This window comes from Pseudopodoces humilis, chromosome 9 (genome assembly GCF_049639895.1).
Source record: "Pseudopodoces humilis isolate 2021_Gansu_Grassland_sample_001 chromosome 9, ASM4963989v1, whole genome shotgun sequence".
Taxonomy (NCBI): Eukaryota; Metazoa; Chordata; class Aves; order Passeriformes; family Paridae; genus Pseudopodoces; species Pseudopodoces humilis.
The window spans coordinates 33,474,492-33,501,504 of NC_142208.1; the positions used below are offsets into that span (position 1 = coordinate 33,474,492).

Sequence of the window (27,013 nt, forward strand, 5' to 3'; positions counted from 1 at the left end):
GATTTGCTTACACTGCCCTCACAGGTGTAAAACCATTCACCTGCTTTACACAGAGGAATTTTCCATGCCATCTGCATTTCTAATCAGGAAGGCACTAATCAGGTGGGAAAACACCTCAAACCAGCTACTACTGATAAAATTCCCCAAAACAAAAGGATTTGATGGATCATTTGGTGTCATCTCTTTTTGTCATGTGTTGTTTGTTGTCCCATCCCACCCCCAAGCTACTGGTCCCTTTCTGCCAGTAGAATTTTATAAATATAAATAATATAAATATAAATTTTGCAAATTGCTGACTGCAAGGACTCCACATTTTATGGCTGTTACCTATATTGCACCCACATTTTGCTATGAAAAATATTGGCCTGTACTATTCAGTAACAACTTTTTTTAGTGTCAAGTAATGGCATTAATTTTGAATTAATTTATTAATTTATTATAATTAACATATACCATTATATATAATAATGTAAAATATATTATAATTATATATTTTATTATAATTTATTTATTTAATCTTTACAGGATTTCTAGTTTTGTTACCTTTATTTCAGATAGAGAATTGGGATTTTTTTTTTTTCCCAGACATGTAGAAATCTCAAAGTTTAGCAAGGTCTTAGATGGTAAATGTGGTAGATAATATGTTCTTCTTAACTGTAGGAATAAATTCCATGTCACTGAATTCCTGTGCTTGTTTCAGTGGGAATAATTAAGAAATTTGACACGTGGTGGGGGTGAGGTGGCTGCTTGAAGTGACAGGGACACAACTGGGTGCCCTGTATGAATATTTCTATTTTCTAGCCTGCCTAGGTTGGTCATATTTAAGTTTATACACGTGTAGAGTCTTACCTAAGGTGCTCCTGTTAAATTCAGAACTCCTGATGTTGAAAACAGACACTTTTTGGTCATTTAATGTCACCTTTCACTACCCACAGTTTCACCTTATGGTTTTCAGCAGTTTGCAGAATTCTGATAAAATGGGAGCATTCAAACAAGCAAACTGAGATCATGTGGCTGCTTCAAATGGAGATACCCCCTACTGAAAATATAAAAAAATTAGTGTTTTAAATAGAGAAATATGTAAAGTACACAAAAAGCACCAGTTTGTTTCCCCCAGCATTGCTGAGCCTGGGATGTTTGCACCCTTCTGCTGTGATTCTCCACACACAAAGCCCTGTTGTTGCTGTTGGAGGTGCTTTAAGAATTTAAAATACATTTGTGAAGCTTCTCTTTTGCTATTCAGCACCAAACTAAGCTGGAGTTGATTTTGGTTTGTTTATCAATAAACATGAAGGTTGTGTTGCTGCGAGGGGAAATAACTGGGAAAATGAAATACAATTACACTTCCTGAAGCCAGATGCAAGTTTCTATCAATGCTTTTATTTTTGCTTAAGGAAACAAAAACCACAAGCAATGAGGAAACCATCCTATTAATGGTGATAGTCCCTTCTCCCTCTGCTGCAAGTGATGTTTGGAAATTGTTGTTTTTACAGGTGAAACCGTGTTCAGCAGTGCTACTGAGAAGGCACAGAAGAGATCAGGTGTAATCACAGAGCAGAGATGAACTTACCTATTTTTCTTTTTTTTTTTTTTGGATAATCCAAGTCTATGTATTAAAATACACATTTTGATTTGGGAATTAAGAAACCCAGAGCAACGTTGTAGAAGTTAAATACAAAACAGTAGTAAATATGCAAAATACAGGTGATAAGCAGAGCGGTGAGGCAAAAGGAAATAATATAAAAGTTGATTCTTAAAATATAATTCTTTGTAATTCTTGGCTTCCCCCCAGCCCTGGGTGTAATGCACTGCCAGTCTAATCAGGACAGCAATGAGATGGTTGAATTTAATTACCAAAGCATCAGAAAGGAAGATGGCACAGGGAGGCCTGATATCTGCATTAATATGTACTAACCAGGCTGTGTTTGAGGAAAATGAGGTTAAAAACAACACAGTTTTGTGATATACAGTACTTCTTCAGTGAGAGGACTTCTCCCAGGTGGATACATCCTCTTCCAGCACAGAGATTTCTGGAAGATCTCTAACAGTAACATGAAAATTGAGATTACAGTACAGCTGCAAGCACAGTGAGCCTTTGGTTAAATACAGGTTATACCTTGGGTGCAGATATCAGGCATTTCACTGAGTTCCAGGAGAGATTTTGTCTTTTTACCCTGCCATTTTTATTCACAAGTTGGTTAGGAACCATTGAGATGGAGTTGTTTACACATTTCATTGATCTGTATCAGCACTCCTTAAAGAATAGATCAAAACTAAGAAATCTACGTAGGACCAACAGAGCAGAATTATTCAAGTTCAGTGAAATATTACAAAAAAAAAAAAAAAAGGCTTCCTTTTTAGGAAAACTCAGCTATGGTAAAAATATCTACTAAAATATCTACTACAGTGCACTGCACTGTAATAAATATTCAACATAAATTAATAATTTACAAGTACCTGAGCAAGTATACAGAGCACCATAGCACAGCACAGCACCAAAGGCAGTAGCTCAGAATTCTTAAAAATAATGCTGTTTTAAACATTAAAAATTCTAAGTATTGTCAAAGAAATGAACTCCAGCTGGAGTTGAAAGATAGTGCAAACTTCTGTCTTCACTTTTGAAAATAAAGGTGTCAGGTTTTTTTACTCATTTCAGGTCCGTCGTGTTGCTGGACCTGGATACCTGCGGTGGATGTCTGGGAGCAGGTCTGTGGGAAAGAAAGAAAACAGCAAATTGTTACTTCATCTCTCCATTTCTTTGGGTGCTCATCCATTTTGTACCTGATCAAAAATGTCAGTAATGTTGCAGAATTCCAGGTGGAATTCCAAAACTTGTAGTGGAACTCCAAAAGTTGGAGGAGTCAGCTTGAAATGCTGTTTTCAGAATATCTGACTAGAATAGACAGCCAGGAGTTTAATCAAGTTTCTTTTCGCGATATTTTTGCTAAATATTAAGAAACTCTGTTTCTATTTTTAATGTTTCTGAGCATTTAAGTGCTTTACTGGTAGAATTCTTGTAGCTTAAAACACCATTTTTATCTTCTTTGGAGCTTACTTTATTCACAGGAAACTGAGGAATACTGGGTAAGAAAACAGCATTGACTAAACTCACTAACATTGGTTGTAGTTATTCCACTTCCTGGTTATTTTTTTCAAACATACTTTAGATTTTTGAAGTGTACAATTTTTATGCTTTTTGAATCTTTTGGCTATTATTTTCAGATGATGCCAAATGATGTTTCCTTGGGAAATGGGTGATCAGGAAATTGCTTTTATTGGTTGCCGATTTTAACAGCATTCAGTTCTTAGCCTAATTCAGATGCAGGGGGGTCTGAAGAGCAAATTTATTATTTATTGGTTAATTTTTGTAAATAGGCAGCCAGATGTTTACAGTCAAACCTTCACAGATATTATAAATCCTCATATTCTGTGGGAGTCACAGCAACTGCGCTGCTGCACTCCCTGTGAGAAGCAGTGTGATAAGCAAAATTAGAGATGGAAATTATATTGGAAGTGGTTTTTGCAGCAGTTCCTCGAGCCATTTCAGCCACATTGCTGCTGAAGTGCTACAACCCAGGTGTTAGGATTGGTACCTTTTTGGGACTACCTAAAAACAGAAGCCAGAAAATATTAAGGGAATAAAAAGCAGCTATATTTATTGAAGGGCCTTCAGGTACATTTCAGGCAGATGAAGCCCACCCACACAGCCTACACCCAAAATGGCCAGTGGGTCACAGGCTTCCATACTTTTATAAATTTGGTCAATTTTCACATTAGGGGTTAATCTTCCAATTACAGCTTCAGGTAATGAAGTAATTTACCTCAAACTTTCCCCCCTCAACTCACTTTTGTTTCCATTTCTCAGGGCCTGAGTGAGGTGTCCCTGGTTCCCAGGCCCGGAGGGGAATTGTGGTGTCTGACCAAAATGGGGAAGCGGCAGTGGGCACTCTACAGAGTTTAGAGTTCTACACAGAAGAACTGCAGGGTTACAAATGTATGAAAATTATAAAATCTGAACTCCTCGGGCAGCAGGGTGAGGACTGACCTGGCAGGGCTGACGTGGGGGAGAGCCTTGGGGTGTCCAGCGGGGCCCTGGCGCGCTCGACCCAGGGGGTCAGCGGGGAGAGGCTTCCGAGGAGGGCTGGGCTTGGGGGGCTCCTGCAGGAAACACCAGCTCCTGTCACTTTCCAGAGCAGACACCAAACCCTTCACACAGCCACAAGCAGGATAAATTCAAAGAATTACAGACTGGGTTGGCTTGGGAGCGACCTTAAAGCCCATCCAGTGCCACCTTCCATGGTCCCAGGCTGCTCCAAACCCCAATGTCCAACCTGGCCCCGGGCACTGCCACAACCCTGGGCAAAACCAAGGCCTCACCCCCACCTCACAATTTCTTCTCAACACCTAATCTAAACCTAAACTGAAGATATTTTTCAATCAGTTATGACCAGGTAGGTTTAAATTAATAAAAATAACTTATCTTTAATAAGCTGTTGCTTATATTTTAAATCAAAGATTTAATACTATATTTTCATGATTTTATGTCTTTTGATTCTTTACTCTAGAAGTGCAGGGTGCATCTCCACTGGACTTAACTGGTGATAAATTAAAACAGCAAGGATCCAGTACATAACTTTGTAGAAGTAGCTCTATAGAAAGGTGGGAATGCTCAACACTACTTTAAAATGGAAATTCAGATGACCACAAAAACCAAACTGCCCCAGACTGGTTTGGATTGGGAGCATCTGTGGAATTGTTTCTCAGAGCCGCTGCTGTGCTTTCATTCTGTGGAATTAAAGGCTCCATTAATAAAGACCAGAAGTCATCTGCTGTCAGGCTGGGCCAGTGGCTCCTCTGGGTGGTCCCTGCAAAAGGGAAACTTGGCTGCTTGTGCTCCCCACCATGGAGAGCTGGGACACATTAAGTGGCTTGCTCAGGGCACACAAAATCTGTCCACTTTACCCCCAAACTCACTTCAGATCTTTCTGCTACTGGAGCTGCATAGTCACGCTTTTCCCAAGGAGTTTCATTCCTTATTTTCAGTTTGCCAGATGTATCATTAGTAAAGTTAAAGGAAACAAGAAGAGCTTACAAGCATAATCTGATTAAAGATCCCTTGAAAGATGTGATCCAAACAAGCAATCAGAGCATGAATAAAGTCCAACTTTTCATTATTTGTTTTGAGCATTCCTTTGTTTTTTTACTTTTCACGCAGATATTTGATCTTTCAAGAAGGAAATGCAAATTGATTATCCACAGGCATTTTGATAAAGAAGAAAATACATGAATTTAAGTAAATTTCATATATAATAAGTTCAAATTTGCCATAAACTACATTTTAAAGTTGCATATAAAGTCCACTCTCTGTTTAATTCTCTGCATAACAAATACTAGTATTGATGGATACACAGGCCCAATGCCTGATTTATTTATTCATTCATTTCCCACTCAAAATGCCCTCAAGTTAAAATATCCTTAAGGAGAAAGCTGCCAAGTGTTCTGACAGAAAGTGTAATGTGGCAAGCTGGTAGGAAAGGGGAAATGAAAGAAAAAAATTAAAAAGGGAGGGAATTCTGATAAAAATTGAGAAGGAGAACAAATGGTGGCTGAGATGAAAATGGAGCAGCACTTGATAGAAAGGAGATGCCACCAACAACACACAACCTTAGGAACAGAGGAAAAGCTCTTTGAAGAAATAAATCCCATCCCCCAGGCTGATTACAGGGGGGTCCTCTCTATTCTTTCGTTTTCAAGTTTTGTTAACTTGTGTGGGGCCTTGCTCCTCACTCCTCTTCCTCTCTTCTCCAGTTCTTCCCCTACAAATCTTCAGCCTTTCACAAAGAATCACAGAAAATCACAAAGAATTTACGGATGGATTTCTTTGTCCAGTTTTTTTACTCACAACACAGCATGGAATGCATTCAGGCCCTGTTCGGGGAAGTGTTGTTTTAAATACTGGAATGAAAACCACAATTCTCACGCTGAGCAGCTCTGAAGACATCAGGTGCATGAAATTCCAGGTTTTTTCCACTGATTTTTAAAGAAGAAAGAGAAATCCCTCTGTGCCTACAGCCAGGCTGAGGTGTCACAGGACAGATATTCCCAAGATAACTGTGGCAGAAGGAGCAGGAGCTGAGCTGAGCTCAGTTTTACTGAGGAAAAAGTAAAACCACAAACTTCTATTTCCTGGCATTAGGATGAGCTGGAAAAGATGAGATATATTTTGGTAATAAGAGGATGAGAGTGTCAGAGGCAGCAATGGAATGCTAAAAGTAACAAAATTGAGGGGAACAGACTAAATCCATGGACTGAACCCATGGTTAGGATAAACCTGCACCACTCCCTTGCTTCACATGGGGCTCTGCTGATTTATACCCACTGTGAATCTGGCCCATAAATAAAGACTGTTTGCCTTGCAAGAGCCTCTGAAATGAGGAAAAGCTGTTTTTCAGTCAAAAGATAATTAAATATTAATCTTGGCAAGAGCTAATTCGCTGAGGATTTTCTGTTTGGTTGATTGGTTCGGTTTATTTTGTGTTGTCTGTGTTTTTTAACTATTTTACTAACAACTAAAAGGAAATTTTATATAATTTACAGCACCATCTTGCAGCACTGAGCATCTGGATGACATCCTGAATGTAGCAACGATTTTTAAAGTCCTTCCTCTTGCTGACCTTCTGGATGTGCTTCCAAGAGAGAGCTGAAGCAATACATGAAGTAGTATTTATATTTATTATCCCAAATTATTCTTAAGCTAATTTACTACTTCCAAGCTTTGTGGGAAAAAACTTAAGAATGAAAGATTTTCTCCCCACTCTGTTTTTTTGTGTCCTTCTGCTATAAAAAGTAGCCGTTTCTGACAATATTGAGGTTATAATTTTGAAAGAATCCATTCTTGCTCATTCTTTAGGCTGCCTTGAGCTGATCCCGTTTGTCCTGCCTGTGTTCCTTGCAGAAACTGAAAATGGTGATATTTTGCTTGATGAAGGAACTGTCGCAATTAATTTGAGCTGCCAGGCTGAAAAGCTTTTTGGCAGTTTCAGATCTGTCAGTCTTTGCTGGTGACAGTATTTCACCTGGCACTTTGGGTGGGATTTGGAGCACAAGGATTTAGGAAGGTGAGTTGTAGAGGAGCACTGGGCTGCTGTGGTGTGCAGTGAGGCTGGGGCAGGTGCAGATAAAGCAGCAGAATGAGAAATTGTTACTTTTCCTTTTCCTTGGAAAGCCTTTTCTCCATCCATATTCTGCTCAAGGAACAGAAAAGCACTTGCACTTAAAATCTTCCCTTTGACTACTGTGAATGTTAGGGAATACAAGAAAATGAACAATGAAACCACTGGAGCTAAAGACAAGCAACAGGAATCAATACTGCTTCCGATTCCCAACAAAATTTATTTTAGAAAGAGTCAGGGTTTCTTACTCCCCTGCAAAGGCAAATGAATGGCAAGACGGAATAGGAAAAAGCAAATAAAACACTGGCTGCAGTTGTGAAAGTCAGTCTAACCTGAGTGATACAATGTTCAGACTTAGAAAAAATTAAATCTAGATACACTTTATTTGCTTCTGCAATGGCCAAGACATCTTCCACTATCCCAGGCTGCTCCAAGCCCTGTCCAGCCTGGCCTTGGACACTTCCAGGGATGCTGGGGTAACCTGAAAACTTCTCTGGGCAGCCTCTCTCATCCCTGTTTGTGTTATTTTTCCAATCCCTTTCCAAAGCCCTGCACTCCAGCATTGCCTCAGAGCTGTCTCCTCCTATCCATGACCAGGAAAGGATCTCGTTAAGAACATTCACTTTGTTTTAACCCAGTGCCACACCCAGAACAGCGCCACGGCTGCACAACAGCAATAGCTGCTTTGATTAGAAACAGTCTCTCTACAAATGCCACCAAAAGGGAGCAGCCAGTGACAAGAAAATACACTATTTAACACAGACAACTGCACAGACAACTTCATCTGCCTTGTCTAGCGCCCTGAGATGCACCTCATTCAAAAATAAAAAATATTTACCATCTCTACTTAAACATTGCAATGAAAGGTATGTCTGCATAAAATAGGGTTTTTCAGGTCGAAAAACAGGCTGTGGTGTGTGCAACCACCGGGGTACAAGCACATCAAGCTAAGACACCTCTTGCTTTTGCACATCACACCTGCAATGTGACTCCCTAAACTCTGTGTCTGGCACCTCACCAACAAACTGTGGAGCTCCCCTCTGGTTAGGCAGCCTGTGTCTGCCTCTAATGTGTTTTTCCTGTTGTCTTTTGAGTGGTGAAGGCAGAGTTCAGAATCCTAAATTTTAGGATCACAGCCCCACTTGCCACAAAGCGATTTTTCTACAGCACAGCTCTAAACTCACACAAAGTATAAAGGAAACACTGTGGGAAAAGGGCAGCAGGAAAGATGAGAAAACACTTCATTTCTCCAGACACTCACAGAGTAAATATTAAATAGAGGAGAATCAATGATTACCTGGCAGAACCTCAGTGAAGGATTAGCTGGCAGGGGTCTCTCAGGCCCAGCTTGGTGGCCTGGCAGCTGGGGAAGGGGTGGCAGGACTCGCTGGGGTGTTTTTAATGGTGGCACCTCGTGTGTCTTCACAGGGCTGCTGATGTCGATGATCTGATATGGCAGCGGCCGCCTCGGGCCATCTCTCTGGGAAAAGTCATCCAACCAAAGTTATACATTTCAAGAACTGGCACAGAATCACAGGATGGTTTGGTTTGAAGGGATCTTAAGGACCAGCACATTCCAACCCCCTGCCATAAGCAAGGAGACCTCCCAGCAGGGAGCTCCATGCCCCATCAAACCTGGCCTATTGCTACTTTAAAACCTGTATTAATCCCTTGTTTTTCTCTCCTAGAGACAAAACTATTTCTTTTCTGCACTGGACATCTCCACCTGTCTTCAACTGGGAAGCCAGAGATGTATTTTTAAGCCTATACCCTCTTTCATTTTCCTTAATGTTAGTCCTACATGATATAAGTTCATGCAATTATTGCATTATAATAAATCACTTAACTGAGATCCAAAATACATGGGTTTTGGTTTTCTTTTTTTTTTCACTTTTTTTTTCACACTTTTTTTTTTCAAAACTAGGGACTCACTTTTTGTATGGTTGTATTTTGTGGCTTCATGATGAGGTTTTTACTACCACATGTGGTATGAACACGATTTGGCTCAGATGAACTGGAAGGTCTTGCTGGACTCACAGACCTGCAACACAAACATTTAATTGTCGAACACAACGTTCTAGTTTGTAATATTCTCTTAAACAGGAGCCTCTTTTCAGAATGGGATTTTGCAATGGCTTTCTGCCTGATTGTAGTAAACAAGGGAAGTAAAAATTGTCTAGCACTCCTGCAATAATAAAAATAAATATTGATTTTTTAGAAACCAGTAGTCTGTTAAATTAGCTTCTGCAATATGTGGAAATGCAGCTTTGTAACACCCAGGAGAATATTCTAATGAATCTAAAATTTAAACAGTAATGACCTCAAATAGGAAAGTTTCAGCTCACTCAACTGAGTTTAGATAAAAGGCCACACAGTGTAATGAAACTGTTTCAGGCAAATGAAAATAAAGGCGATACTTCCATCGCTGCTTAATTTTTCATCCCAAAAGGAAAGAGGGATATATTCAAACTAATATCTGCATTATTTACTGCCTATCAATGAAATTAAACCAACCCAGGGAAAATGCTGCTGTTAATGGTGAATATTTTTTTTGTCAAGGCTGCCTCTTTCTAACACATTCACAGTGATGAGAATTGCTGTGTTTACTGCTTCCTTTCCTTAGTATCTATTGGAATATAATTAGGGAAAATGGGCATACCTTAATTTCTCTATTGTTGTCTTCTTGCTTGTAAACAACCACCTCATGAAAGTCTTCCTTTTGAGGTACATGATTGATCCAGCAAAGATAAGGCACAGGGTGGTTATCAGCACTCCTATGGTCAAACTCTTATTGTCTGCAAAAAATCACATGGAGTTAACTTCTTCCAAGGGCCTGCTGAGTGCCTGACCAGGGTAGCTTTGCTATCTTCAGAAAAAAAAGTTCTTTCAGTAGTGAAATCATGATGGGAAGCTTTGTCATGGAAATAATCATGATGTCATAATTTCAGTATTGCCATTTGCTGCAGCATCTGGCATGCAGGGAAGAGAATCCATTTTGGTTTATAATGGTATTGTTCATATGAAAACAGACATTATTGCCCATCCAGATTTAGTTTATACATGTACTTGTGAGGGGAGTGCTTGTCCTGTCATGTCCTCACACATAAACCAGAAACATCTCTTTGAGGTCCTTAAAGGTCCAACACTGGGGAAAAATTGGCACGGAATAATCAAATCCCATAAAATTAAAAATGTGTAGAAACAATTCTTTCTGAGGCTGACCGATTTCCACTCTTTATCTTGGAATGAAACAGGTGGAGCCTGAATTCCCACTGACCTGCCTGCCTGATGGGCCCACTGTCCACGCTGCCACCGAAGCCTGGCTTGTCACAGAAGGGGGGGGCCCAGTCAGCCTCACAGTGACAGTTCTTTTTGTTGTTGCAGACCTGCAAAACAAGACAAATGGCTTAACATAAAAAACATCCGAGAGCAGCCCTGGCTGATAAGAGCTTCTAATCAGACAGTGACACATCAGAGAGGAATAAAACTTAGAGAAGAAAGGAGATGTGCTGATAGCTGCCTACTGCACACTGAGGTGGCAAAGAGCAACTTGCTCCGGAATAAGAGGGATCCTAAAAACCATTATTTCTTTGGCAGGTAATCATTGGAGTTGCCCCAGCTGACAACGTCAATAATACGAGGACAATCAGACACCTCTGAAGTCTTGTTCTCTCTTTGCTTCCAGCAGCAGCATTATCTGCCTGCTAACTTCTGTTCCTCCTGCCTGCACAGGAGCTGCAGAGCTTTGTCAGCCCCCCGAGCTCTCCTCTCCATCAAGGCCTTGCACTGGGCCCAGCAGGGATTTTTCCGTGGCTCTAACATGAACCAATTGCTGGAGAAACCTGTGAAAGTGGGACCAGGGCTGAGGAAACCCTCGGGGGAGCTCTGATATCCCGCCTGTGCTGTCTGCAGAGACACAGCGCTGCGGGTTGCGAAGGTTTTAATCCGAGCGAGGGAGCAGCGTGCGAGGCCGGGTCTATCCAGTGTCCCTGGGGGATCAGAGAGCTCCCAAGGGCTGGAGCCCATCCCCAGCACAGCCTGGCCCCGCTGCACAGAGGGGAGGGAGCCGGGAGATCCAGGGCTTTTCCCTCAGGAGGTCCCATGCTTGTTACTTCCTTTCCTTACTCCTCAAGCAGCTGATGTGTGGTGAACACAGAGCTTAAAGTTCTGTGCTGAATTGACAGAAAGCATGGAGTCACAGAATTGTTCAGGTTGGAAAAGTTCTCTAAGATCTTCAACCGTTCCCCAGAACTGACAAGGCCACCCCAGGTGGCCCCAGGTGCCACCACATCCACATGGATTTTAAATCCCTCCAGGGATGGGGACTCCAAACTGCCCTGGGCAGCTGTGCCAGGGCTGGAAAAGCTTTTCCATTAAGACAATTTTGCTTATATCCCACCCTGAGCCTCCCCTGGCCCAGCCTGAGGCCGTTCCCTCTCCTCCTGTCCCTGTTCCCTGGGAGCAGATCCCAAATCCCCCCGGCTGTCCCCTCCTGCCAGGGACTTGTGCAGAGCCAGAAATTCCTCCTGAGCCTCCTTTGCTCCAGCCTGAGCCCCTTCCCAGCTCCTCAGGAATTCTCCAGCCCCTTCCCAGCTCCGTCAGGAATTCTCCAGCCCCTTCCCAGCTCCCTCAGGAATTCTCCAGCCCTTTCCCAGCTCCCTCAGGAATTCTCCAGCCCCTTCCCAGCTCCCTCAGGAATTCTCCAGCCCCTTCCCAGCTCCCTCAGGAATTCTCCAGCCCCTTCCCAGCTCCTCAGGAATTCTCCAGCCCCTTCCCAGCTCTATTCCCTGCCCTGGACACGCTCCAGCCCCTCAATGTCTTGTCCTAGGGGGCCCCAAACTGACCCCAGGATTTGATGTCACATTTAGGTGCTCAAATCAATTTGTAAATAAAGATTTTGGGCTGAAGGCTTGTTGTCAATAAGATCCTTAACTCTGTGCTAACCCAAACCACCACCAACCAGCCACCACCACAGAGAACCCACAGCACAGATTAATAAATGAGATTTCAGTAAGATACAAATCACTTCACAGGTGTTGGGTTATTCTGAACATGCAATATTCTGGCCAGGTCAGCTTGGAAGGCTTTCAGAAACACTGTGTCTGCAGAGCACTAAAATATTCAGAGAGCTCAGATTGGCTATGGTCACGTAAAATAAAAAAAAAATTTAAAAATTACTTTTCAAAGACAGCAAGATAATTAAAAATATACTTTGTTAAGCATTATTTTTTAAATTAAAGCACTGCAGGAATTCCCATTTACAATTCCACCAGGTCAGTTTTGCCACCAGTGGTTCTTGTTTGTACAGACATAAAAAATGCCACTCCAAACCTCTGCTCATTCCAACTCAATGATTAAGAGGCAACACCACCAACACTGCTCAGTTTTGCAAATTCAAGGTGATAAAATAAGTTAAAGCAAATTAAAATCCTTCCTCAGAGAGGACAGTGAATTTCTATGGCTCTTCCAATGTGGCTGCCACAGCTTTTCAGAGAAACAAATAGCTCATAAGCACATCAAGGTTAATAAGGCAAAGCTTGACATAATTAACATTATCATAATATAAAGTGGGTTTCAAACCATTGATATTAATAAATGATATCATCACATTTTTCATTCTGTGCCACTTTCATGCCACAAAACTCATCAATAGGGTTTTACTTTATTTTAATGTTTTTGGAAATGCTGTTTCATTTGCCTCTCAATCCAAATGCTTCCAATGCTCAATTCAAAGAATTTAACTTCTTTGTAACTATGGAGAAACTGCATTTTGATTTTTAATGGGAATTCTTCACGATGGAGGGTTAGGCTTCAATTTGCTTTGAGGATTACAAGATTCCTTTGTATCACAGGCTGTCAATTAAGATCAAGATAATTACTGCCTGATAAACATTTCTTTGTCAAATAAAACCGATTTCATGTAAGGGACAGTGAAAATGGAAATATGTAATAAAAATGTATTGCAGTGGCTCTGATCTATTGCAGGCAATTATAGATCTCAAAGCCATTACAGAAAGTGATTTCTTGTCCAGTGGTTATTGAGTGATTGTAAAAGAATGTTTCCCTGGGATGCTTACCCCACGTCCATGGCACTTGGTGGCACATTTATGGACTCCAAAAACACTGGTGTTCTGGCACCGCCGGTTCAGGCAAATCTGCAAAATAAAAAATAAATTAGTTTTAACAGGGACAGAACTGCTGGGGCTCCCAGGGCATCATATCCCTTCTTTCAGCAGTTAAATATTTCTCAACTTGCAAATATATATAATTATATTGACACAAAGGGCATCAGGACTGGGTGTCTTCTTTTCCTCAGCTCTTTCTAAGTCTTTGAAATCCAAATCTGAGCACGTTGAATTCTGCTCTCCTGGCCAGCCCTGGTTTCACACACAGTTCATAGCATTGATATGCTGAGCTTGTGCAAGCAAACCCTCACAGCTCCACTCAAGTGGAACCAGTGGGGAGGCCTTGGGGTTTGGGAGGTTTTTAAGCCAATTTAAAAATCAGTAATTTGCATTTTTTTTCAGGACTAGGAGTGCACTGAGCAGGATTCCTTCAGGTTCCCGCTCTGTTTGCCTTCCTGTCTTCACTGCAGCAGATGATTCCTCGAGCAAAGCTTTGGATCCTCATGGTGTAAATCATCAGACATATTTCAACAGAGAAATATTTTTCATTCCAGTACAGAACCTGAACCCAGGGTAGGTGAATATTTAAGTGGGCTCATTGATTTTTATGGGCTCACCATTGTTTTCCAGGAAAATCAAGAGCTTTCGAAGTTTTTCCAAATTAAACCATTTTTTTTGGGTGTCAAGTAGAAACCAACCCTATTTAACATTTAATATTTATAGGGAATGGAAGTAAACAAATAGCATATGCATAGGAATGAAATTCAATTTTTTTTTTTCTTTTCCAGTCATTGCAGATAAACTTTACTTTGTCAGTGGAGCTGAAAATTGAGGTTAAGCAAGATTAGTGCCGAGTAATAATAACATCAAACAACCACACAACTGATGAGCACGTCAGTAACGAGAAGTTACCCTACTCCAAACCGGAAAAAGAAGAAATTAGGACTGGGATAACTGTTCCTATGCTATGCTGACAACAAAAAGGTCAAAAAGCCCCACACTGCACATTTTTGCTCATGTTAAACTGCAGTGCAGTTCAGTAGTACTAAAAGTCAGTCACAATAATTAGCATTAAGCTGGGAATAGTGCTGAAGGAGGCGACAGGGATGCTTAATCAGGGCACTTATCCCCTGGGGAGAAGGAAAAATGGAAAGGAAATTAGAGTGAATTGGCATCAACATGCAGGCATGGAGAGAATATGGTCTGATTACAGCACTATTCACAATTCAAATATTCACAGAGCAGCAGCTCCCAGAATTCTGATCACATTAAAATGGCTGCGTTTCAAATTGAGCATCTCCAGTTGAGAAAACCCAAGAATATTTAAATTCATATTCTTAATCCATAATACAAATGCACTAATGTCCTCAAAGTAAAACATACAATTTCAGAAGTATTAGCCTGTGTATTCTATAGTGTGGATGTGTATGATTAGATAGATTAGAAAGATTAAATACTCATTAGTAAAACATAATGGGGTGCTTTCTCAGCGCTGAGTTGCCTTTGAAAAGACTTTTTATAACAGATTGACTTAGAAATGTTGTAAGGGTTGTTTTCCTGTAGCAGAGCTGTGGTTTCACTGGGGATGGATTTCAAACCTGTTCCCAGCACAGTAAGATAATCCAACATAATTCAAAAGCATTCAGAAATTCAGAGGCTTACTTGAATTTACCACAAATTATCAAAGCACTTGTTTTTCCTCCTTTTTGCAAGCAATCCACTGAGGGTATGGAAACCTCCTTCATTTCAATAGCTTTTGGACTGCTTTCCATTCCTCCTCCCCCTGTAAACTCATGGCTGCCTCCCATCTTTCTCAGTTGCTTTCCTCACGAAAGAAAAACTTAGAATGAGGCAGCCATGTGAAATCTGGGCTGCATTCACAGTGGGTAATTCACAAAGTTTGCAAAACACAATTGCAAAAATCTGTTTTGGTGGCTGAGCATCAATGGGTTTATAGTTTTCTAAGAGTGCATACAGAGATACGTTTTCCTGCATGAAAAAAAAAGAAGTGGGGAGGCATAATCAGAAGATAAAATACATTTTGAAACCTAAATTGAAGTTAATGACAATTTTGCAATGCCAGAGATGCTGGGAAAGGGAATACATTGAACTCAGGAATTCATGAATAAGCCTGTAATGTATTTTGCTGTACTTATTTTGCAGAAAACCTCAAGCCTCCATGGACAGATACTTGGGACCGTCTTCAAAAAAATCAGTCATAAACTTAAGCAACTTGCATTGCACAGAATCCCTGGATGGTTTGGGTTGGAAGGGACTTTAAAGCTCCTCTATTTCCAACCCCCTGCCATGGCCAGGGACACCTTCCACTAGATCAGGTTGCCCAGATTTGCATCTGAAAATCTGTTATCTGGAACAGTGGCCAGAAGGGAGTAAAATTTGTCTCAGTCTGAGCATGAGAAGCAATTATTTTGTGGGGGGAAAAGAAAAAAAAAACCCAAAGAGAAAAGAAGTACAAAACACTTGGCAGAATGATGGTAGTGATGTTCCCCTTGTCTGGGAGTATTCCAGAATCTTACTTTTCCATCTTCACACTTGGTTCCTGCCAGCACGAGCCCAGGGTCGGGCATATCATCCCCCAGGTACACGTGGGTGCCACGGCACAGGATCTTGCCACCCTCCTGAAGTGGGATGTTGGTTTCTATGGAAACAGCATTGGTACCAATTATAGGTCGGTTTGCTCCTCCTTGACACTGGATTTTTCCACACTTCGCATCCCTGATGGAAATAAACACAACCAAAGATAAGGTGAAGCATTTTCCATATTCCAAGCCCTCTCCCAGCACCTGTTGCTGAGTTTGCAGGGAGAGGCCCTACCTGGGTTCACATTTGGCAAAGGAGCTCTTGGAGTCTTTCCCGCAGTTGCCGTAAGGATCTCCGGCAGAATTGACTCTCTCAAAGCAGATCCCAGGAGCGGGTTTTGCACCTGAAACAAAAGCTAATCAGAACTTTCATCTCATACAAGGTGTTTTTAATAATTTCCTTTGAGCTCTGCTGGTGCTTTAGGGGAAAGGGAGGATGTGAGCTGCGTGCTGATGAGGCCCAACAAAGCAGCGGTGCTGGGTCCGCATGCTAATGGAAGAGTTTGGATGTGTGGGATTGCCAGTGTTGTTTCTCTCTCTTGGCAGTGCTGGGCAACAGACAATGCAGAACTCCTTCTCTTCCAGCATTTCCCCAGGTGAAAGCCCTCTTGCCAATCCTCCTAGGGCACAAAAACTTCTAGCAAATACCAGACAGACAAAGGCCAGCTGGAAAGTTAACTCCTTTCTTTTGCAGGAGTCGGTGTTCTAGTGAGACCCCAAAGGAAATTCTTTTCAAGAAAGGCCTGTTTAACTGCAGTTGAGAACAAAAGGAAAAACATCCAGTTGTAAGCTGGGTGTAAAGATATGAGGACCTCACATTGCAAAAGGAAATGTGCTGCTGTTAACTCAGGCTGAAGTACTGGGGAGAGGGAAGGAACCCATCCCACCTTAACCCTCAGGACATCCACTCCTGAGAGGAAGGACTGACATGGAAGAAGGGGCATTTCTGCCATGGTGGTAGAAGTGGGAACCTGGGAGATCAGGCAGCATCTGCTTCTTATCCACTGTGGTCTTTTCTGACAGAGACATATCCTAATGGCAAAGGAACTTCCCTGGTGGGAGTAGGGCTGGAAAAGCTTGTGCAGGCAGACTATTCATCCCTGCACTTCAGAAGGTCAAGGGTACTATTAGAACATCTCTTCTCATGTTTTATACACACAATCCTGCTCATTTCCCTCTAGATTACAACCAATTATAGGATGTCTTCTAGGGGAAGATGCATCCGTTCATCTAGAATGTTGAAGAGGTGAAGGATCTGCTTCCCTGGTTTGACTGCTGCAACAATTCATTAGCCTGTGTATTGGAATTTAATCCCTTTGTTCTACAGTGAAGTGTGGCTTTCATTTCCAGCCAATAATTGCTGCTCCTTTCAAGATTAAGAGGCCCTTTGTTAGGGCTCTTTACTACTCCTTATTTTCTTTCCATGAAAATAATTAACAGCACCATCAAGTCACCACCAACATTTCCACTGCTCCAACAGGGAGACTGGCTTTGAGCAGAAAAGGAGCTGAGGAGAAACTCTGGCTAAAACTCTGATCAGAGACCTGCTAACTGCATTTCTGTGCTTTTGACAGATCAGCCAAACTAAAGCAAAAAGAACTTGGCAGCAAGTGATGTGATAGCCCAAAGGCTGAGAATATCCCATTTCTACAGTGCTCCTGATCTTTACCAGAGACAGAATATTTCAACTAATGCTACATTTTGTCAAATGTTTTGAGCCACTTCCAAGTGTGTATGCCTCTAACTGTGGGTAAAACATAGCATTTATTTAAGCCAGCCTGAAGATTTCATTTGAAAGCCTTCAAAGAGGAAAATGTTTCTTTTTTATTTTTTCTTTAAAAAAAAAGGGAGTCAGATTCCTGGAGAAGAAAATACAAATATGATTGTAAAACTTCCAGCCAGTGTGCATCTTTTCACTAAAAAACCAGAGATTAAAACTTCAATTAATTATCTTCATTTCATAGTCAGAAGCTTGACTAATACTATGTACTGCTGAACGGCAATCTAATGCTATTAAGGACAAACTTGTACAGGCTTAAAATGGCACCCTCTTCTCTTTCTAACATTTTTACATGCTGAAACTGGAAAATTCAGAAAGAAAGGCACAGAAGGAACAGAATACGAGCTGTTGGTTCCCTGGAGAGAAGGACAAGAGCTTGAAATTCTTTGGAAGATTACGATCAAGCTTGCTGAGTTCAGAATATTTTTTCAAATCTGGAACTATTAAAAGGGAGTCACACAGGATTCTTTCAATTCTTTTTCATTAAAGTTCAAGCAATAATAATAATAATAAAAAAATCAATAAAGGCATCCAGACAAGGCACTGTGCAGAAAAAGCAAAAGTTAAATTTACATTTTCAGCACGTGGATCCCTCCTCATCTTTCCAGGGTGGGGACACTCACTGTTCAGCTTGAGAAAAACATTACCATGTGCATATTCTACAGCAGCTTTGGAAGGGCTGGGGAGGGAAGAAACATTCTGGGAGCAAGAGACCAAGCAAAGCTACTTTTCCAAAAGCTTTTCCACTGCTCTTTCCAAAACTGCTTTTTCTCCCACTTGTGCAAGGACCAGCTTGTGCAGCCCTGGTTTTATGCAACTGCTCCTGGTTTTGTTTTTGGCCAGGAGCCCCAGCTCAGCTGATGCCATGGAATTGCAGTGGCTGGATGCTCCCTTGGAGATGTGGCAGCAGCAGTCCAGAGCCCAGACATGCTGTGCCCTCAGTGGTGTCCTCTCCAAAGCTGCCAACAGCCAAATGAATGCTCATGTCCTGTGCTCTGACTGCAAGGGATGTAACAAAGGCTTGTTCTAAAAATGGTTTTAAAAAGGGAATGCACTCACTGAACAATGAGTTTAAGGTGTTTCTCTTCCTCTTTCACCTGGTGAAAGTTTTTTTGTGTGGCTGGTTTTTTTCCTGAATTCAGAAGTCAAGCATCGCAGAGATGATGGAAAGCAGCCCGCAGGAAGGAAAACACATCTGCAGCGTCCTTGCAGGGCTCAGACACTGAGCTTTAACTCCAGCTAATAACACTTGACAAGAAAAAGCATCTCGTGGAGCACAAAAAACACTCCCCTGCCAGGCTCGGAGCAGTCTGTGTGAAAACACCTGGTACCCAATGATCATCTGCAGCCTGGAAACCAAAATCCAGCTTCAATTTCTGCCTTTGGTATCCAACCAAGACACGCTGTTGCTTGGGATTCAGATGGCTGTTCCCTCTCCCCACTGGCTTCTCACAATATTTGCACTTTTTTATGGATGAAAACATATCAGAGGGTAAGATGCTGAACAGATGGAGCTACCAAGTTAAAAAGGAGGTTTTCAGAGGATGCTTAAGGAAGAGAATTGTAATGTTGTGTTTCTGGAGGAAACCCATTTATCACGACTGCACCACACAAACTGAAGCAGAAAGTCCTGTCTTCCTCTATTTTCTACCTCTGCAGGCAGAGGTAAAATGATTTGTGAAGGATTTCTGGTGGTTATTAAGCAGTTTGAGCTAGATGAGCAGAGTTTATTTCACTTTACTATTGGTAATTATAGTATCATGACCCTGTAATTAAGGTCCTGTCAGCCTTTCCACGCCAAGCCTCATTCAAGGGATTAAATCAACCCTTGGAAGCTGCAGAAGGTCAAAGCTCACCACTGCAGCCTGGAGACTGTTGGGTCTTTTCCTCCAAATGTGTATATTGATGAACCCACTTCTTTCCCTGTGTAGTCACAAAAAATATATAATAATAAAAAGAAGGAAGCTGCAGGACACAGAAGTGCTGTGTCATTTCAAACCTGCTGCCATAGGAAAACACCAGCACGGTCTCTCGAAAGGAATGAGGGAAATTTCTGACCATGGTGCTGATTCCATGAACACGAGAAACATCCTCTATCAGGCTGACAGCAGAAAAGGAAGACATTTCATTTCAGTTCCCAGCTGTCTGTGGGTGGGGAGAGGGAAAAAAACCCCTCTGAGTAATAGGCTGGAGTTCTGTGGCTCAGGCTGTGCCAGCCAGCACCAGGAACAAGTGTACAAATAAATACAAGCAGAAAAAACACAGTTCTCTGTCGTGTGAGCCTCACTAAATTTGTTTTTGCTGCAAAGCAAAAGTTCCACAAGCTTCCCTTGGCCTCTTTCCCCATCCTGGTGATCCCTGTCTGGGCAAGACCAAGATGGGGTTGAGCATTTTTTTTCATTTAAGGAGGATGATGTCACCACCCCTGAGAATATGATTTAATATCTTCCCCGTCTCCAGAAGAAAAAGGCCTGGCAATAAATCTGTGATGATCAAAATAGTTTGATTTCACTGAATTCAGAAAACTGCAGTGCTTGGACAATTAGCATTTTTTCAAAAGCAAGTTAGCAATGGTTTGGTCAGATACCTGAGGTGGGCAGCTCATTTATTTTGTGTCTGTAGGGTTCTGCCTGGCAAAACCTGCAAAGTTCTCCCACGGTAACAAATATTGACATCTAAATTAGCAGTGTTCCTGCCTAAAAGAATGACCATGTCCATGCAACACATTTAAATGTGTTCTAATTATTAAATCAATGCCTGCCATTGGCTCCCCAAAAATCATTGCTTTTTTCCCACTTGGGGAAATACAGGAAAACAAACTGACAGACTTCCCTAAAGAATCATTTTCTTGTCAATGTAGAAAAAGCCATGAGTTTAAAGCTGAGAATCTTGTGTTCCTTGGTAATCAATGATTTTTCTGTCTTAAGCAGCTCTATCTGTGTCTGTTTCTCCTGAAAATGCCAGTGGAGTCACAGACATCACACAAAGCATCACTCTGGACGCATTTTTCAGTCACTGCTATCAATAGGTCAGATCAGTGCAATTTGATATTTTTGAATATGGACCAAAAAAAGGTCACCAGCAGTTCCTGCTCCCCAAGGATAAAAATGACATGAATTATGGAGAGAGAGAGAATGGAGAACTCTGGGTGTTCTGGGAGCAGACTGGAATCAACCTGGGCTCTGAGAGGAATTCATGGCTATTTTCAGAGCTTGTCCTCAGGAGCTCCTCCCTTCTCCTTCCCACCAAGCTTTCCATGCAGATAAGAAAGAGAAAAAAAAAAAAAATTTCCTCTATTTTATCTGAATCACTGTGTTGAGAGTAACAAAACAACCCCAAGGAAATGCAAGTGCTTTTCTGGAAACAGGTTCCTACTGCTCAGCCTAATGTAAACAAGCTCTGACAGTGTTCATCATTTTCCTTTAAATAGATCTAAAAACATGAAGATTGACATTTATCATTGGGCTTCTGGACATCTATAACCTGATGAATAAAGAAGGATGTACAAGGGAAGACATTAATAAGGAATTCAATATACTGGATATTATTTTAGGAAAAGTTATTGTATTTTGTTCTGCATGGATTTCTCCTACTGGGAAGAAGAAAATAAGAAGAGAATGAAAATGAATTGTGATCTGTTTTTTTCTGTAGAGGGGAGAATTTATTTTTTTTTAAAACCACAAGACTACTTCACTCCAACACAGGCAGTTGTTAAAAACAGGTCTAATCAGACACAACAGCCTGGTAAAAAGGTTCCAATGTATATTTTTGATACAAAGTCCAGAGACAACATCTTAGAATGTGAAATCTCTCTCTGAGCTGCAAGCAAGGCTGGAAAGATGCGTAGTTTTTCAATCTGTACCATGATATTTTTCTAACTGCATGAGCCACTCACCTCTCTTCCTATTCCCTCCCTCATCTGCCAGCTCATACTTCAGCCAGATGTGTGAGAGAGCAGTGGATGTTCACATCCCTAGTCCTTAAATCCAGAATACAGGCATTCTTTGAAGTGTCCAAAGCCAGCTGGACAGGGCTTGGAGCAACCTGGTCTAGTGCAAGATATCCCTGCTCATAGCAGGGTGTGGAACAAGATGTTCTCTCTCTTCCAGCCCAAACCATTCTGAGATTCTGTGTTTATTTTTAATTTATACTTCCAAAAACATGGCAAGATTTGAGACTTTCAGTTCAGGTTTGGTCATGTGCCATCCTCCCTATTTAAAAATCCTTATCCTTGGGCCTTCCCAAAACAAAAACCAAAGGGTATTCCAGCCAAACAGAACATCTTTCTCATAAACAGACTCCCACAGCCTGGACCCTGGAGCCTCCATGCACAGCAGTGCTCACATTGAACAGTCCCAAGAAGGAAGACAGGAAAGAACAAGGGGAGCCCAGGGCTTTGCTGGAATTGCTGCGTTAGGAAGCAGACCTGGCAAGGAGCTGCAGCAATTCAGCTCCCTGACCTTTAGAGGAATTTTTCTCAGACACTGAAACCACGAACAGCCTGACCAAGTAACTTTCCACGGCATGGGAAACTGGTTCAGGAGGAGATTTTTGCTTTCTACAAGAGAAAATGTCTCTGTATCCAGGGATTAGAAGTCCCAGTCTGACTAAGACTGGAGGCTATAATTGTCCATGGCTCTATGAGCTCATATCAACGCTACGATGCGCGTGGGATTCGGGGAAGTGGAGCAGAGGCATGCTTTGTTCCATGTGAGGGGTTTAATTTTGAACTGGAACTCCTCCTGAACGTGTTCTTATACCCACGTGGCCAAGCTGACCTGCTGTCTGCACCACTGGGGCTGGTTCTTGAGATGCTTTAATGCTCTTTTAAAGACAGATTGCAAAAAGTCCATGTTCTCTGGGAAGGAAACAGATAAATTCTTCAGCAGAGTTCTGGGGAGGGTTTTGACCAAGGGAAACATCTGTGTGCCATTATATTGATACAGAAGTTTTGGAGCAGAGTTAGAGATACTGAATTGAAAGAGGCAGGAAAAGTTAGTTTAAAAGAAATAATTACACCTGTCTCTAAGTAATGCTTCTCCTTAGGAGAGGTAAATGTTTTACAAATTTGAGATAGAAGGTCAGAGATGCTGAAGGAGACATGATTTGGATTCATACCAAAATGCTGAGTTAATACTTGCACTGCAGTGGACGGGTCACAGGGCTTTATAGAAAGGTGAACAGCTTTCCTGGGATAGATGCTGAGAACAACTCAAGAAGTCATGTTACCAGATTTCTGTAAAAAGGGAGCAATTCCCACAGGAGAATAAAATCCATTTCTGCCTCAGGGCAGACCCTGCTAAAAGCACTGTCAGGAGGCAGTTTCCAGGTGACACAGTTAATAAAAACACACAATGATCCAGGAGTCTCATGTTAGTGTCAAAAGCTGAGCCCTGGCTGGGGATGGAGTAGACACATCTGTTTTGCAGATGAGCTGTTTAGAGCACAGGAGGAAGCTCACACAGCAGCCTGAAAAGGGCTGTGATTTCAACCTGCCAGGAGCGTTCAGCACTTTGTGGGGTGACATCAGGCCATATCAAAGTCAGGAGGAAATGATTTGTCTGACTTCACCTATCCATTTGCAGCGTGTTGCAGCACGAGCCTCGTTACCTCCTGCTGCAGAGAAACGAACACGACAGCAAACCAAGGCTGGAACGAATCACCCAGAGATCCCCTCATTATTCAAACAGCTACAGATTGGTGCTGCATCCTTCAGATGTTTACTCCCCCCCAAGCTTCAGTCAGAGCTGTGTCCAGCTGCTCTCACCTGGGCCCCAGAGGGTGATGCACTGCTGCTCGTGGGTCTGGCAGATGCCGTTGTAGCAGTAGCCATCCACACCATGGCACGCGTGCCCGTCGTGCAGGTAAACGTTGGCCGGGCACTGCGGGCTGGCCCCCGTGCAGAACTCGGGCAGATCGCAGGAATTGCTGGATTCTCTGCAAGAAATCCCCGCTGCTTTGAGCTGCAAAACAAACAGAACCTCAAGGGCCGTGCCGAGCACGGGTCAGCCATGCAGCACAGGGACAGATTTCTCGGCTGGCTTGGCCCCAGCTGATGCAGAGGACAGGGCAGGGATTCCAGAGCTCCGGAGGCACTGAGCTGAGCCGTGCTGGGAGGGTCGGGTGAAGCTGCACACACGGCTCATGTGGCTCAAGACACGAGGCAACCCCAGCCCCTTGATGTTTGCAGTGTGGCTCCCCCATGGTGTCTGAACACAAAAACTCTGGGAAGGAGGATCTGGAGCACTGGGAAAAAGCCAGATCAGAGACCTTTCCATCCTGGGCAGCTGATCACAGAGCACTGTGCTGTATTGGGGCTCAGGAAGCCACCAGCCCACTTGATTGTGGATTCAGGTGCCCAACAATTCCCAGGTTGGAAGGTTCAATTGGATGATCTTGAATAGGTCTCATACCTTAATGAATCTATGGAGTTACATTTCCTCATGGAAATGTTGTTGTGATGGGCATCAAGATCTCCTCAAACTTAATTACAAGTCTAGTCCATGTAACTGTTCTGTCCTGTACTGATTTCCATGGAAAATGATATTTTTTTTGGGACTGATGGTGGAACTTGCCAGTCTGAACATTCACATCTCAACAGCAGCCACAAAAGTTGGGTGTGCTCTGGGAGCAGCCTTGAATTTTAATCACATTGCCTTTGGTAAAAAGCAAAGGACATGAAAATTGATTTTGCTAAAAAGCAATTTCTGGCTGTGGGGATCCCTGCTCCAAGCACTTGGTTTGACAGGATGGCAACTTGCTGGATGCTTTATTAGCCTATGGGCAAGGGAGGGTCTGAGAATTCAAGCAGGTAAATGCCTGTGGCAAAATGGCCTTTACAGAGTGTTAGGAGACCACAGCAGCTGATGATCTGCTATTAAAAATACATATGCTGTTGACAGAATTAATAATTTAAGAGCCTTCCCCAAAAAAAGAGGGTTCAGCATTTAATGACTGCTTGCCATGTAAGAATGAGAAAAATTTAAGCACCAAAAGTTCATGAAAAAGAAGTTTTCCTTGAGCAGCTGAAGGGGCCACAAAAAGCACAGAGACAAATTTAAAAATCTGTTGATCTGCTCCTTCAATAATTTACATTTTGGGAATTTTTTAATTGCTCACATGACACGCAAGTATCTTAACGCTTATCAACACCAGTTTACTTGTCCTAAATCCTTGTTTACTGCACCGAAGCAGGGAAAAACCCGCAGAATTCTGCCCTCCCCACCTTGCAAAGAGCCATTTCCCGTGGTTCACCTGGCAGTCCTCGCAGCAGAGCCCATGTGCACACACTGCTCCCGGCTTCAAGGCACAGGTGGTTGCGTTACAGCACCGGTTTGTACATTCCTGGATGAATTTGGAGAGGAAATTTAGAGCAGACAACATTTGGTCACAATGAGCCGTAAATCAAGAGGCTGCCTATAGCTCTGCCAAGAAAAGCTGGGCACGAAACCATGAATTATGCATGAAATTCGACAACCTGATCCAAACAGCCTTGTCTGCCCTCAGATTCAACAAGCCCAGGAAGTGTAGTAAAACCAGAGAAGCTGCTGAGGGGGGCTGGTTTATTCCAGCTATGGATCTAAACCCAAATATCACAAACAACCCGAACGCGCTGACACCGATCCTGACAGAGCACTGGAGTGTTTTATTTCCACAGGAATCACTGGAATGTTTCCATTGCCTCCAGAGAGGATCCAGGAGCTGTGCTGCAGTTGCTGAGCATCAGGACTACAGCTCTATTTTGTGATAGCTGCTGGCCAGGCTCCTGTTTGGATGGAGGCTGGGGCTGCCACAGAGGAAGACAATGACACGATTCCATGTAATCCCTTATCAGAGTACACCAGTAAGAGAGCTCTGAGATATGGAATGAGCATGAATTGCAGCCTCACTCAGTGATACATCCCAATTTCACACTTGTGGATTAGATGGTGCCGTGTGTGGGCTCCTGCAAACTTTATTGTCAGTAGAACGAGCTCGTAAGGAGCCTCAGAAAAGAATGGATTTGTTTTTCCAGGATTATGCCCACAAGCTGCAAGTTACACCAGCTGAGCTGGAATCTCATCTCTCTCACAGAAACAGCAGCAGATGAAATTGCTCTTCAGCTGTGTTAAGTCTGTTTGATTTAGCAAGGGATCACTCCCAATACAGGGAACTCAGGAAGAATGAGGGGTTACAGCTATGTCCACAGCCTCTTGTTACTTCACTGGCTTCTGAAAGCTTCTCAACTTCTCAGGGCTGGCACTGACTCACCAGCAAAAACCAGAAGGATTCTCAGTATTTCACTCTTTTTTAGGTAGTATCTTCCTGGATATGCCAAAGCCAACTGTGCTCTGAAGCAGAGGAACAACTTCCTGCTCCTATTTTTGATCACCGGAAGGCGGCAGGCTGCAGAAATATTTCTGTGCAGCTGCTGCACGTCAGGAGTAACATTCCCTGCACAGACACATGTTTTATAAATTCACCTCAAAAATAATATGAGATAAGCAGAGCTGAGTGTCAGTCCCATGAAGGTCCTTCTGAAACAGTCAGCTGCACTACCCCATCCTCATTCAGCATTCCACAGGCAGACTGGGATAAAGACACAGCTCCTGGAGTGGTGTTTCAGCAGCCTCTGAAATTTCCAATTGCTGCCTCACTTACTGCTCATTGCAGGGAATGAGCTTGGTAAATAGTTTTTGTGCCTGGGCTATCAAATTGTCAGGAATGATTTTAACATAAACAAGCAAAAAAACCAAGAAAGGCTCAGCAGGCTTTTGGAGGATGGAGACTGCCACCTGAAATTACTGCTGTGCTGGAGTTTGTTATTATCATCATTATTATTATTATTAGTTATTATTGATAACAACAGCAATGATGGGAGGAGGTTTCTCAGTGTGGCTCTCCTAGCTCTTCAAAGAAACCTGAGGAGCCCAACCCCAGAACAATTCCAGCAGTGCCTACATGATGTCAGGCTCTGTCCTGTGGACAGGACACCTGGTTTTCACCCTCTCTTTTCTAAGAACACAAGACAGACCCCACTGGGTCAGCCCAAAACTCTTCTGTCCTTGTGTCCCCCGGAGAGCAGCCAGCAGAAGATGTTTAAGGACACTGGCACCTTCCCAAGCTCCTGCCTTCTCCTTGGCTTCCCCTTGGCTCCACGGGCATTTTTAGCAGCTGTAAGACTCAGGGTAAAGAAACTCGCAACACAGTCAGGGGAGCAGCTCTTTCTGCTTGTTTGAAACCTGCCATTTTCTAACTTCATCTGCTCATTTCTCATGGGAGACAATCTCTCCTCACTCACCCTTCCCATTCCCCTCACAATTTTATCAGCTTATGCTGCATTTTCCTTCATTTTCT

The 27,013-nt window shown here is 42.5% G+C and overlaps 1 protein-coding gene across 1 annotated transcript in view; it reads right to left on the minus strand.

Annotated features, from left to right (window-relative positions):
• Window positions 1-1,573: 1,573 nt before the first annotated feature.
• ADAM12 (ADAM metallopeptidase domain 12) overlaps window positions 1,574-27,013 on the minus strand; it is a 169,929-nt gene continuing 144,489 nt past the window's right edge. The window contains exons 13-23 of the mRNA XM_005528869.3: window positions 24,932-25,021; window positions 23,445-23,640; window positions 16,133-16,241; window positions 15,835-16,033; window positions 13,250-13,327; window positions 10,450-10,558; window positions 9,832-9,967; window positions 9,105-9,213; window positions 8,470-8,652; window positions 4,046-4,158; window positions 1,574-2,708 (exon numbers count right to left, since the gene is read on the minus strand). Of these exons, the coding sequence (XP_005528926.2) occupies window positions 2,648-2,708; window positions 4,046-4,158; window positions 8,470-8,652; window positions 9,105-9,213; window positions 9,832-9,967; window positions 10,450-10,558; window positions 13,250-13,327; window positions 15,835-16,033; window positions 16,133-16,241; window positions 23,445-23,640; window positions 24,932-25,021 (1,383 nt within the window). The 3' untranslated portion in view covers window positions 1,574-2,647. The remainder of the gene's footprint in view (window positions 2,709-4,045; window positions 4,159-8,469; window positions 8,653-9,104; window positions 9,214-9,831; window positions 9,968-10,449; window positions 10,559-13,249; window positions 13,328-15,834; window positions 16,034-16,132; window positions 16,242-23,444; window positions 23,641-24,931; window positions 25,022-27,013) is intronic.